Genomic DNA, 13,154 nt, shown 5'->3' with positions numbered 1-13,154 from the left:
CACAATTCCCACCACCCAATCTCCATATCCCACCCCCTCCCCTGATAGCTTTCCCACTCTCTATCCCTCTGGGAGCATGGACCCAGGGTCGTTGTGGGTTGCAGAAGGTGGAAGGTCTGGCTTCTGTAATTTCTTCCCCGCTGAACATGGGCGTTTACTGGTCGGTCCATACTCCCAGTTTGCCTCTCTCTTTCCTTAGTATTTATTTAAGAAAGGATAAATTAACAAATCCATAGGGTAGGAGGGGTACAACTCCACACAATTCCCACCACCCAATTTCCATATCCCACCCCCTCCCCTGATAGCTTCCCCACTCTCTATCCCTCTGGGAGCATGGACCCAGGGTCATTGTGGGTTGTAGAAGGTGGATGGTCTGGCTTCTGTAATTACTTCCCCGCTGAACATGCCTTTTCAAAACCACTTCAGAGGGGCGAACCCTTCCCAGTAGGACATAACCCATGCTTCTCCTTCTAAAATACCCTGGTCATGTTTCATCTTGATGAGACTTTTCCGATGAGGTGTTGTGAAGGTATTGTGCAGCCTGGCTCCCTCTTCTGAGTCTCTGGCACTGGCTCCCCGTCCTCTGGCTGGCCTCCATCTTGTGGCTCAGACATGGTCCTGAAACTTTACTCAGGATCTTCCAGGCAGCCTGCCATGGTCTCAGTGCTTGTGTCTACCTGACCCTCCATCACCTGAAAAGCAAAGCCCTCCTGTGGCAAGTGTCAAGAGCCGTCGGCCCTGGCATTGCACCAGAAGCCCCATGAATGCTTGGACATGTAAATACTATTATTTTCTTCATCCACCTCTTCCTTTGTTACCGAGGAAATCAGTCCTGGTTTTCATCACTTTATGTTTTCAGGGCATAGGCTCACACGTCTTCAAATGTATGTCAGCAAACCACACTCACACCAGCCCGCCAGTTCCTGCCCACCACCGGCAGTGTTTGGTTCCCAGTGCCGTTGCCCCGTCCCCACTGCTCTCTCCTCATGATGACACCATCGGCCTCGCAGTCTGAGGTTAAGGGTTTGCTTTGCTCGTTCCTTGGCTTTGCTTCTCTGTCTCCTACATACATGTGAGATCATCCAGTAGATACGTCTTTCCTCTTCTTATTTCACTGAGCATCACCCCCGCCACGTCATTGCAAATGGCAAGATTTCATCCCTCCTCATAGCTGAGGAGAAACGCTTTCTAATCTTGAACGTGGCCAAACCTCTCCAATTACTCACTCTTCTCGAGCCCAAATCATTAGAACTTTATAGTTTCCTCATCTACATCTCGCACGAGTTTTGCTGACTTAAGTAGTCCCTGTGTGTGTATGGGTGTGCTCAGGTCCACATTTGTGTTTTAAATGTTGAATTCTGCTCATTCACTGCTGGAGGAATGCCATTGGTTGTTATCTATTAACCTAATGCTCTGCGATTTTACTATAATTAATGCTTTTTAGACATTTGTGTCTGTAAAATTATTATTACTACTCTTATATTATTAATATTTTCCCATAGCCAGGGCTTCACTGCTCCAAAGCAACTTCCTTTTTCAGATAGAAAATCTGAGAGAGAGGGAGAGGGAGAAGAAGAAAGAAGAAAGAAGGAGAAGGAGAAGGAGAAGACGAAAAAAGAAAGAGGAGGAGAAGGAGGAGGAGGAGAAGGAGGAGGAGAAGGAGAAGAAGGAGGAGGAGAAGGAGGAGGAGGAGGAGGAGGAGGAGGAGGAGGAGGAGAAGAAGAAGAAGAAGAAGAAGAAGAAGAAGAAGAAGAAGAAGAAGAAGAAGAAGAAGAAGAAGAAGAAGGGGAAACCAGAGCCCAGTTCTGACATAACAACTGTGTCAGGAATTGAACTTGAGACCTCAGACATGCAAGTCTGGTACACTACCACTGTAGCTATCTCCCTCCCTGATTCTGTACATTTAAAAATAATTTTCTTTATTCATTTTGGATAAAGACAGAGATCAATCAAGAGGGAAGGGGGAGGATATAGAGAGGGAGAGTTAGGAGCCACCTGCAGCACTACTTCACCACTCATGAAGCTTCCTCTCTGCAGCTGGGGACCAGAGGCATGAAGCAGGGTCCTTGCTCACTGTAATGTGTGCGCTCAGCCAGGGTGCGGTGCAACCCAGCCCTATAATTGATACTTTTAGCCCTGTATCTCCCTTATTGAGGTTTCATTCAGCTATGCAGGTGCTTGGGAAGGCCCAAGTAAGGCCTGGAACTTGTAGACCTCCATGCCCCTGAATTGTAGGCTGCTCCCTCCCCAGCTTCTCTGCCTGCTAACCAGAGATCTATCCAGAGCCTGAGCCCACAGAGATCCTGGGGGGACACCTTCCCAACGCCACCAAGCAGAGCTACCTCTCTCCTTTGGGAGCTGACGATGACACATAACCACCTCTATCCAGGAGGCAGCTTCCATGCCCTGCTCTGCTGTTCTGCACCGGAACAGCTTGGTTAGCCCTCTCTGCCTCTGCATACTGCCAGCTCCCAGCACAGGGAGGAAGCACTCTCAGCAGCCCCAGGAAGCCCAGCCCATCACTCACTGCCCATGCATTTAGGAACCCGGCCAAGGGCAGCTGAAGGTAGTGGGCCACGCTGTGCCTCCATAAAGCCAGGCTGCTGGAGTCGGCCTCTGGGAAACTTTGGTGTGTTCCAGAAAAAAAGAAAGAAAAAAAAAACCTCTCTGACCTCTTGTGACCTGCCTGCCACTCAGAAGAGGAAAGTGATGGTCCCCACTGATGGCTGTCACACGGCTCCAGCTTCCTTCGCAGGTGTCCCTTCTCTGTGCAGGCCCTTGATGGTAGATAAGCAGGTTTCTTTCTTTCATTTTAAAAAAAAATTTCTACTAGTGATTTAATACTGACGAACAAAGTTACAAGATAACGGGTATAACTCCACACCATTGCCACCACCAGAGTCCTGTGTCCCCATTCCCTCCCAAGGTCACAGATAGGGGTTGACTATTATTTCTATATCTGTCTGTTGTCTGTCTGTCTGTCTGTCTGTCTATCTATCTATCTATCTATCTATTGTTTATTTTGCTTATTTTTTCTATGCTTCCACCATCTCTTCCTTTCTAAGTCACACCTACACCTATTACTACTTCCTAATGTCCTTCCTTTTTCCCTCTTCTCTCTCAGAGTCCTGATGGAATTGGGGTTCAGAGCCCTCTGATTATCTCCCCATAGCATTTCTCCCTGCCTGAGAGTTTGGACCAGAATTCTTTTTTGAGGTGCAGGAGGTGGGAGTTCTGACTTCTGTAATTGCTTCTCCACTGGACATGGATATTGGCAGGAAGCAGATGTTTCTGATGCAGATCTTACTTTCCAAACTGCCTGTGTGTGGCTTTGATTTTTAGACCCTGGGAACTGGCTGATTCTGGGGTGTCAGAAGTGCTGCCCCCGACTGTCTCTTCAGTGGCTAACAGTCCACAGTGGACCCACCGTTTGTCTTCCCGGGGCCCAGCCACCTGAACTGTTTTCTGTGTCCTCTTGAACTGCATCTTGCTTTCCTGATCAAAAGCTACCCTTTTCTCTAAGTTTATTCTGTTTCTCAAGAGCTGGGGTGGAAGACAATTTATTTCCAACCTGTTAAATTTGATTGGACTTCACCTTCATCATTATGTACACTTAGCATCTTAGAATTAGTTCTGGAGAAGAGGGGAAAAAAAAAAACTCCAAAGGAAAAAAAAAGTTGTCTATTTTGTGACAAGCCGTGTGGCTAATTACTGCTCCGAAATGAACTGTGGGACTTGCAAGGCACCTTGCAAACGAAACACTGCATTGTGACATGTTTCCTGTTTGGATCTGTCTTAGTAAGCTGAACATCTGTATCACAGTAATAGGCCGTATTTATGCACTGAGCATCTTTTACTGATTCACCTGGTTAACCAGGAGAGCCGTCCTTGTGGCTTTATGGACTGCTGATAAGTCCTAGCAAGTGCCATTGCATAGATGAATCCCATGGTCTCAATGAAGGCAGATGTTGACGGTTTAATTGACCCATGTCAACCAAAGTGTTCTGTCCATTCTAGGTGGCATGTCAGAAATGACATGACTCCCATTGACAGGAGACTACCATCGTGGATTAGGCTTTTGGAAAGGAGGGGCCAGCTGTGCAGAGTTCACAATTAGATATTTAAAAAAAATAATAATGTATTTATTGGCTAAAAGCAGAGAGAAATCAAGAGGGAAGGGGGAGATAGGAATGGAGAGAGCACTGCTTCCAGGCTTGTGAAGCTTCCTCTCTGCAGGTGGGGGACCAGGGGCTTGAATCCAGGTCCTTACGCATTATAATGTGTCTGCTCCATCCCCTGTGCCACTGCCTGGCCCTCTTCACCTCCCTCCCCACATCCAGTTCATTTGAAATAACTGGCTGATGTCAGTGTAACATGGTTTTCAGAGTCTGACGCAAGTGGTCTTCAGGGAGCAGAGAGGAAGATGGACCAGGGAGCTGGGGCTTAGCCACAAGACTAAGTCAAGAAGTTTGTTCTAAAGTCTCAAACCTTTTTTTTTTTTTTTTTTAAGGAGTCAGGCGGTGGCGCAGCGGGTTAAGCGCAGGTGGCTCAAAGCGCAAGGACCTGTACAAGGATCCCGGTTTGAGCCCCCGGATCCCCACCTGCAGGGGAGTCGCCTCACAGGCGGTGAAGCAGGTCTGCAGGTGTCTGTCTTTCTCTCCCCCTCTCTGTCTTCCCCTCCTCTCTCCATTTCTCTCTGTCCTATCCAACAACGACAACAACAATAATAACTACAACAACAATAAAAAAACATTTTATGTATGGTTTGAGACTTTTAAAAATATTTATTTATTGATTCCCCTTTCTTGCCCTTGTTCTTTTATTGTTGTAGTTATTGATGTCTTCATTGTTGGAGACATCAATAACAACAAGGGATCCTTACACTGGTCCTTTCGCTTTGTGCCACATGCACTTATCCTACTGCGCTACCACCCAGCCCCCTATCCCTCCCTTCCACTTCACTCTCAGTTTCCCTCTCTACCTATCAAAAAGAAAAAAAAAAGGCAGCTGACAGCAGTGGATTTATTGTATAGACACTGAGCACCCAGTAAAAACCTTGATGACCAGACCAAAAAAAAAAAAAGCTTTCTTGAGCCAGGTGGTGGCACACCTGGGGTTAAGTGCACACATAATATTGTGCAAGGACCTAGGTTCAAGCCCTGGGTCCCCACTTGCAGGGGGAAAGCTTCACAAGTAGTGAAAGAGGTTTTCAGGTGTCTCTCTCCCTCCTTCCCTCTCTCTTTAAAAAAGAAGATTTATTTCATATGATACACACACACACACACACACACACACACACACACACACACACACCTATGTATATAGAGAGATGAGAGACACCAGAGCACAGCTCCACTTTACTATGTGCCTTGCCAGGAATGAACCTGGGAGCTTCAGGCTTGCAAGTCTCCTGCTCCACCAGCTGAGCTACTTAACCCTGACTGCACTCCTGATTTTTAGCCAAAAGATTTGACCTGCCAGCTCTGACCTCCATTTGCAGTTGACAATGGCAACAGGCTGTTAATACTTTCCTCTGGTGGCCGGCCTGCACTGTACTTGTCACTCTCTCTGGGCTTTCTCCACAGTTGTGGCGGTTTACCTGAAGGAGAAGTGGTGGACCACGGAAGATGTGCTCAGAACCTCTGACCCTGCCCGAGGAGGTCTAATGAAGGTGAGGCCTACGGATTTCACAGGAATCACAACAAGGACTTAAAAAAAAAAAAGCGCACTTACAGTCATGTTCACAGCTTCAAGCTGCCTACCTCTGTGTATTATGCATTCATTTTCTTGAAAAAAAATTTTTTAGGGTGCTAGGATCCTTACACTGGTCCTTGTGCTTTGCTTCACCTGCACTTAACCTGCTGTGCTACCATCCAACTCCCTAGTTTTTTTAAAATAAAAACAATTTATTTAAAAAATATTTTAGAGTGGTGGGCAACAGCACACTTGGTTGTTCATGCACAGGGACCTGGGTTCGAGCCCTCTGCTCCCTGCCTGCAGGAGGGACACATCACAAGTGGTGAAGCACATCTGCAGGTATCTGTCTTTCTCTCTCCCTCACTATCTCCTCTTTCCCTCTTTCCTCTGTTCTGTCAGATAAAATAGAAAGAGAAAGGGAGAAATGGTCACCAGGAGTGGTGAACTAATACTGTAAATGTTGAATTTCTTTGTTGGATAGAGATTGAAAAATCGAGCAGGGAGAGGGAGATAGAGAGAGACACCTGCAGCCTTTTATAACTTTGCCCCTGCAGGTGGGGACCTGGGGCTTGAACTTGTGTACATATAGCCTGGTACCCTCAGTTTTATTTATTTATTTATAATTTCTTTATTGGGGAATTAATGTTTTACACTCGACAGTAAATACAGTAGTTTGTACATGCATAACATTTCCCAGTTTTCCATATGTCAATACAACCCCCACTAGGTCCTCTGCCGTCCTTCTTGGATCTGTAGTTTTATTTATTTTTTAAATAAGCATGTTTATTTAAGAGAGAGAAAGAACCAGAGTATCCCTCTGGCACATGCAATGCCAGGGATTGAACACAGGATCTCTTGCTTGAGAGTCCAGTACTTTATCCACTGCACCATCTTCTAACTGCCCAGGTTCCATCTGAATTGATTTGGTGGATTATTTTGAAAAGACATTTCTTCTCCCCTACCTCCACACCCCTCCCCCAGTAAGTGGATGATGACTTGAGAGATTCAGCAGCTGAGAGTGACAAGCCAGACTGAGTCTGCACCACTTGCTTTGTTGCCCTTCCCTTGGCAGAAATGATTTTTTTTGAAGGGTGTGGTCACTTTCTTCACATGTCAGTTCTTCTACGTTTAAATGTGGAAGCTCCCACATTTTCTGAGAATGTGGCTTCTGTTGTGAGCTTCAGAAAGGAACGTTGGATATTGTTTTGACTCCCTGAGCTATAAACAGGGGAATGTTCCCTTCTCCACTTAAGAACGTTGGGTCTTGACATTTTTTTCCTTCTTTTAATTGCATTTTGTTTTTCAGCCAGTTCTCCCTCAGGAGTTACATCCCACCCCCCCCCCCCAAAAAAAAAAACAACTTTCTTAAATGCCCATGCTGTCTAAAATAATCTGGTTCTAATTGTGGGATTAGAACTGGATCTAAGTTGTGTTTCTTCTGAATTACATGTCATCATTTTTTCTCTCCCCCTGTAATGAAATTGGACAAGTTAAGTGCCTCCCCCCACCACCTTTCTTTTCTTTCTCTTGTTTTTCTCCTGCCAGCTTTATGATTGGGTATTTCCCTCCTGCCAGATGCAATCTGCTTTTCTCTTCTGGCTTTCCTCTGAACTTTCTAAGTCGAAAAATATAACCTCCCACATCACACCCCTCAGATTCTTGAGTATTGCTAGCTATTCTTACAGCCCAAACTGGATTTGGCTCCCACTGTCTGGGCTACACAATCCTGAGGGCTCCTCAGAGTGAAGCTGATGTGGTTTTCTTGAATCTTGTTCTCATCTAAGATCTGGCTCCCGATGAAGGTCGAACAGGTTTCATTCTGAGCCAATTAATACTTTTTTTTTTTTGCCATGGCACACACGCTAGGTGCCATTTGCTTGGGTGCAGAAAGCTGCCATTATTATTATTATTATTATTATTATTATTATTATTATTATTATTATCAAAGCATTTAAAAATAGACAAGGGTTCTAGAGAGTGCCTGGGTCCCCTTTGACCAACAGAGGAAATGGATGCACCGAGAGGTTGTGAGTTGGTCAAGCAGTCCCAGTAAACTCGGGCTGAGAAGTTACAACCACATTGAGGTCACAAATGATGAAGAAAAAGGAGGAGGAGGAGAAGGAGGAGAAAGAGGAAGCTGTAAGAGTTGAGATCTGGGGCTGGAGATAGTTCACCTGGTAAGACACATGCCTTATGTGCGAGGACCTGGGCTCTAGCCCCAGCACCACATGGGAGCTGTGTGGATGGTGGGGTGGGGGTGGGGGTGGCAGCTGGAGTATCTCTCTTCAAGCCTCAGTCTGTCTCTCCCTTTTTTTTTTTTTTCAAGAGTGAAAACATTGGCATGGGGTGGTAAAGCATCCATCGGTGCCGTCACCGTCACCCAGACATGAGGTCTTGGGTTCATTCCCTGGTGCTACCAAAAAAAATAAAAAGAGTCAAGCATTGAGTAGATGCTTCCGGACTCAGTTTCAGTGGGAATGTGTGTGGAGGCTTCGCCAGGTCAACAGGCCATGCTCAGTACCAGTGGGATGCTTGAGAGTTGATCTAGCTATCTAGCTATCTGTCTGTCTGTTTTTTTGTTTTTTTTTTTGCCTTCAGGTTTACCATTGTGATTCTGTTCCTGCACTACAATTCCTCTGCTTCTGTGACCATTTTTTTATTTTTTATTTTTTAATTTTTGGATAGGATAGAGAGAAATTGAGAGGGATGGGGAAGATAGAGAGGGAAAGATAGACACCTGCAGACCTGATTCACTGCTTGTGAAGTGACTTCCTGCAAGTGGGGAGCTAGGGGCTTGAACCTGGATCTGTCTGTCTATCTATCTATCTATCTATCTATCTATCTATCTATCTATCTATCCATCCTATCTATTGTCTATCTATACCAGAGCATTGCTCAGCTCTGGTTTATGGTGTTGTTGAGGACTGAACTTGGGACCTCTGAGCCTCAACATGAGAATCCTACTGTATGACCATTATGCTGTCTCCCTGGTCTTCAACTCTATCTTGTCTCTGTACCAGCAGAGAGTGTCACATACCCAAGGTTAAGGGCTCAGTCTCCAAGACCACTTTCTGCTTCTGACACCAGCTGTTAAACCAGGTGAGTGAGTGAGTGAGTGAGTGAGTGAGTGAGTGAGTCCTTGCTCATGTTTAATGTCAGCTTTGTCAACTTGACATTGTTATTCAGATCTATACAGAGGGACAGAGGCACAGACACCATAGTACAGGTGCTTCCCCTGATGCCAGGATATATCCTGTCTGGTGCTGGGACTTGAACTTGGCCCACACACATGAAAAGGCATGTGTCCTACCTGGTGAGCTATCTCTCCAGCCCAAGTTGTTACCTGTGCTTTGGAGCCACTGGGTATAAAACAGAGGTTCCTGGGATCCTCCTCCTCAAGTTTGATTCATTTTCTGGAGGGGCTTACAGGACACAGGAAACCTGTTTTTTTCTTTTTTTTATATTTCTTTATTTCCCTTTTGTTGCCCTTGTTGTTTTATTGTTGTAGTTATTATTGTTGTTCTTGATGTCATCATTGTTGGATAGGACAGAGAGAAATGGAGAGAGAAGGGGAAGACAGAGAGGGGGAAAGAAAGACAGACACCTGCAGACCTGCTTCACTGCCTGTGAAGCGACTCACCTGCAGGTGGGGAGCCGGGGGCTCGAACTGGGATCCTTACACCAATCCTTGCGCTTTGCATCACGTGCACTTAACCTGCTGCGCCACCGCCTGACTCCCGAAACCTACTTTTTTTTTTTTTTTTTTTCCTATAAGCCACTTGCTTATTACAAAGGCCGCAACTCAAGAATGGCTTGATGGAAGATGTGTGAAGTGGTATCTCTTCCATGCTTCTCCAGGCCTGTTGCTGTCCTCAAACTGCCATGTTCACTGAACTGGAAGCTCTTTGACTGAGTCACTGGCCACTAGCAGCTGAGCTCAGCTTCCAGTCCTCCTCTGCTCCCTTAGGTCTGGGGACAGGAAGTTCTATCCCCTACCGCCCTCCAGCCACCCTGATCTCAGCTACTTGCCAAAGTTGCCTCACTCCACCACAGGAGACACCTTCATCATCTTCTTCCTTTGTATTTATCTCTTGGATAGCAACAGAGAAATCCAGAGGGGATGGGGAAACAGAGATAGATACACCTGCAGCACTGATTCTCTATTCCTGAAGCTTCCCCCTTCAGGTGGGGGCTGGGGACTTGAACCTGGGTCCTCTCATATGGTAGCACATACACTTTACCATATGTGCCACCAACCAACCCCAATTTCTTTTTGTTTAACCAGAGTCCTGCTCAGTTCTGGCTTATAGTGGTGCTGGAGATTGAATCCACAACCTCAGAGCCTTAAGCATGAAAATCTTTGGCATAGTCGTTATGCTGTTTCCCTCTCCCATACATACAGATGTCTTCTAAATTATGTTGCCATAAATATTAATATTATAGGGCGGGGGAGATAGCATAATGGACTCTCATGCCTGAGGCTCCAAAGTCCAAGGTTCAATCCCCCCCACACCACCATAAGCCAGAGCTGAGCAGTGCCCTGGTGTTTCTGTGTGTGTCTCTCTGCATCTCTTTCAAAAATAAAATTAAGTGTACAATACAAAAATAAATGTTAGATATAAGCTGAGTGTCCATTCAAAGGGATGAGGGTGCAGAGGGCAGGGCTGGGCTGAGCTTGAGTTTCTGCAGTGGTCCTAGGACGTTGGCCTTGGTTGGTGGTAGTTTGGAGCCCTCGCTCAGCTTCTTTCAAATCCTCTTGAGAACCAGGCAGGAAGAATCAATAAGGGTTACTCCCTCCCCTCCCTGAGCTCTGGTTTCCTCAGCTGTAACCAGGCCCTACCTGCAGGCGATGGGGTCTCAGTGGTGGGCTGTGAGCGGAAGTCACTCTTTCCCCTGTAACTTCCTATTTCATTGCCCTGGGATGGATTAATCACCATCTACTTACATCCCACACCAACAACACTGGAGACCTTGAGGCTCTTCCTTCACTGCCCTTCACTCCTGCAGACCCACAGGTGTCAACGGTCAGAGCTTGACAACATCTAGGTGACTCTGAGAAGGTCATGTCCCAGTGGGACACACACCTGGCTGGACGTGTGGGTCTGAGCCAAGCTTGGCACTTGTCATGTCTCATTTTCCTCTCGGGTCTCACGGAGCTGTTCTTCCTTTTCTCTCTTCCAAGGTTCAGTCATTTGGAGAAAGGATCGTGCTTTTTCTTCTGAACGTCGTTATTTTTGGAAGGCTGGAGAGAGATCTGGACAATGATGGCATGTTTTTCTTACCTCACTCTGGGAAGGAGCACGCTAAGATCCTGTGGCAAGATGGAGCAGCTGTGGGCTTTTACACCAGCAAAATGAAAGGTGATGAGGCAGGACAGGGCCAGCCCCTTCCCAGGCTCTGTCTGCCTCACAGGGCTCCCACAGCACTGGGGAAGAAGCTTCTGGCACAGGAAGTACCCCTCTGTCAGGCAGATACACCCCAGCTGTGGCTTTCACACTCTCCACATTTCTCCTTTTCCTGGGGAACAAGGTGAGAAGCCGTTGGGTTCTGGGTCCCTCAGAAAGTACTTATTTCAGTAGAATGGCCTCAACACAATGCTTTTCTTGAATGTCACCAGTTAGCTGTCAGGGGAAATGCTGACATGTGGTGCAGAGCACGCAGGCTGCCAAGACTCAGAGACTCATAGACGTTACCTCAGTTGGCAGGGGTGTGTGTGTGTGGGGGGTCAGCTCGGATAGCAATGTTGGGGTGAAAGATGGGACTTATTTTGGGAGGCTGTGACAAGGAATGTGGGTTGAGGACCAGTTTTTCAAAGCTCACTCCTTCTTTCTTGAAAAAAAATTTTTTTTAATGAGAGAAAGATTATATAATATGGAGAGAGACAGAGACAGAGAGAAAGAGGCTGAGCCCAGAGCACTGCTCAGCTCACGGTTATGATAGTTTTGGGGATTGAACCTGGGATCATTGGTGCCTCAAGTATGACACTCTTTTCACATAACCATTAATGCTATCTATCCAGCCCTTTAAAAATATCAACACCCATGTTCAGCGGGGAAGCAATTATAGAAGCCAGACCTTCTACCTTCTGCACCCCATAATGTCCATACCCCCAGAGGGATAGAGAATAGGAAAGGTATCAGGGGAAGGGATGGGATACAGAGTTCTGGTGGTGGGCATTGTGTGGAGTTGTACCTATCTTATCCTATGGTTTTTGTCAGTGTTTCCTTTTTATAAATAGAAATTTGAAAAATAGTTTATTTATATGACAGAGATACTAAGAGATATAAAGACCTGGGCACTGCTCAGTTCTGGCTTATGGTGACTGAACCTGGGACCTTGGAGCCTTAGGTATGAAAGTCCTTTGCAGAACCATTATACTGTCTCTCCTATCTTTGTCTTTCTCACACAACTATGCCACAATTGAATAGCCTCCCTGACTCAACTTTTCCATTTTTTATTTTTTTTTCAGAGTGAGGAGGGAGGGAGGAAGAGAGAGAGGAGAGACAGCACAGCACTGAAAGAGAGAGAGACCACAACACTGAGAGAGAGGAGAGACACTGCAGCACAGAGAGGAGAGACACTGCAGCACTGAGAGAGAGGAGAGACACTGCAGCACTGAGAGAGAGGAGAGAGACTGCAGCACTGAGAGAGAGGAGAGACACTGCAGCACTAAGAGAGAGGAGAGACATTGCAGCACTGAGAGGAGAGACACTGCAGCACTGAGAGAGGAGAGACACTGCAGCACTGAGAGAGAGGAGAGACACTGCAGCACTGAGAGAGGAGAGACACTGCAGCACAGAGAGGAGAGAAACTGCAGCACTGAGAGGAGAGACACTGCAGCACTGAGAGAGAGGAGAGAGACTGCAGCACTGAGAGAGAGGAGAGACACTGCAGCACTGAGAGAGAGGAGAGAGACTGCAGCACTGAGAGAGAGGAGAGACACTGCAGCACTAAGAGAGAGGAGAGACATTGTAGCACTGAGAGGAGAGACACTGCAGCACTGAGAGAGGAGAGACACTGCAGCACTGAGAGAGAGGAGAGACACTGCAGCACTGAGAGAGGAGAGACACCGCAACACTGAGAGAGGAAAGAAACCACAGCACTGAGAGAGGAGAGACATTGCAGCACTGAGAGAGAGGAGAGACTACAGCACTGAGAGAGAGGAGAGACACTGCAGCACTGAGAGAGAGGAGAGACACTGCAGCACTGAGAGAGAGGAGAGACACTGCAGCACTGAGAGAGAGGAGAGACTACAGCACTGAGAGAGAGGAGAGACACTGCAGCACTGAGAGAGAGGAGAGACTACAGCACTGAGAGGAGAGACACTGCAGCACTGAGAGAGAGGAGAGACACTACAGCACAGAGAGAGGAGAGACACTACAGCACTGAGAGAGAGAGGAGAGACACTACAGCACTGAGAGAGAGAGGAGAGACACTGCAGCACTGAGAGAGAGGAG

The 13,154-nt window shown here is 46.8% G+C and overlaps 1 protein-coding gene across 5 annotated transcripts in view; it reads left to right on the top strand.

Moving 5' to 3' along the window:
• The first annotated feature begins 5,373 nt into the window (after positions 1-5,373).
• FAM169B (Protein) overlaps positions 5,374-13,154 on the top strand; it is a 52,905-nt gene continuing 45,124 nt past the window's right edge. For 2 of the 5 annotated variants that reach the window (XM_060184396.1, XM_060184400.1), the window contains exons 1-2: positions 5,380-5,671; positions 10,880-11,057. In XM_060184396.1, the coding sequence (XP_060040379.1) occupies positions 5,666-5,671; positions 10,880-11,057 (184 nt within the window). In that variant the 5' untranslated portion in view covers positions 5,380-5,665. Of the gene's footprint in view, positions 5,672-9,267; positions 9,665-10,879; positions 11,058-13,154 lie in introns of those variants that run through there. The other 3 variants (XM_060184398.1, XM_060184399.1, XM_060184397.1) reach the window with 3 other exon arrangements.

Source organism: Erinaceus europaeus, unplaced genomic scaffold (genome assembly GCF_950295315.1).
Source record: "Erinaceus europaeus unplaced genomic scaffold, mEriEur2.1 scaffold_603, whole genome shotgun sequence".
In the NCBI taxonomy this organism is placed as follows: domain Eukaryota; kingdom Metazoa; phylum Chordata; class Mammalia; order Eulipotyphla; family Erinaceidae; genus Erinaceus; species Erinaceus europaeus.
Note: the sequence above shows the minus strand (reverse complement) of the source record. Positions and strands in the feature narration are given on the sequence as shown.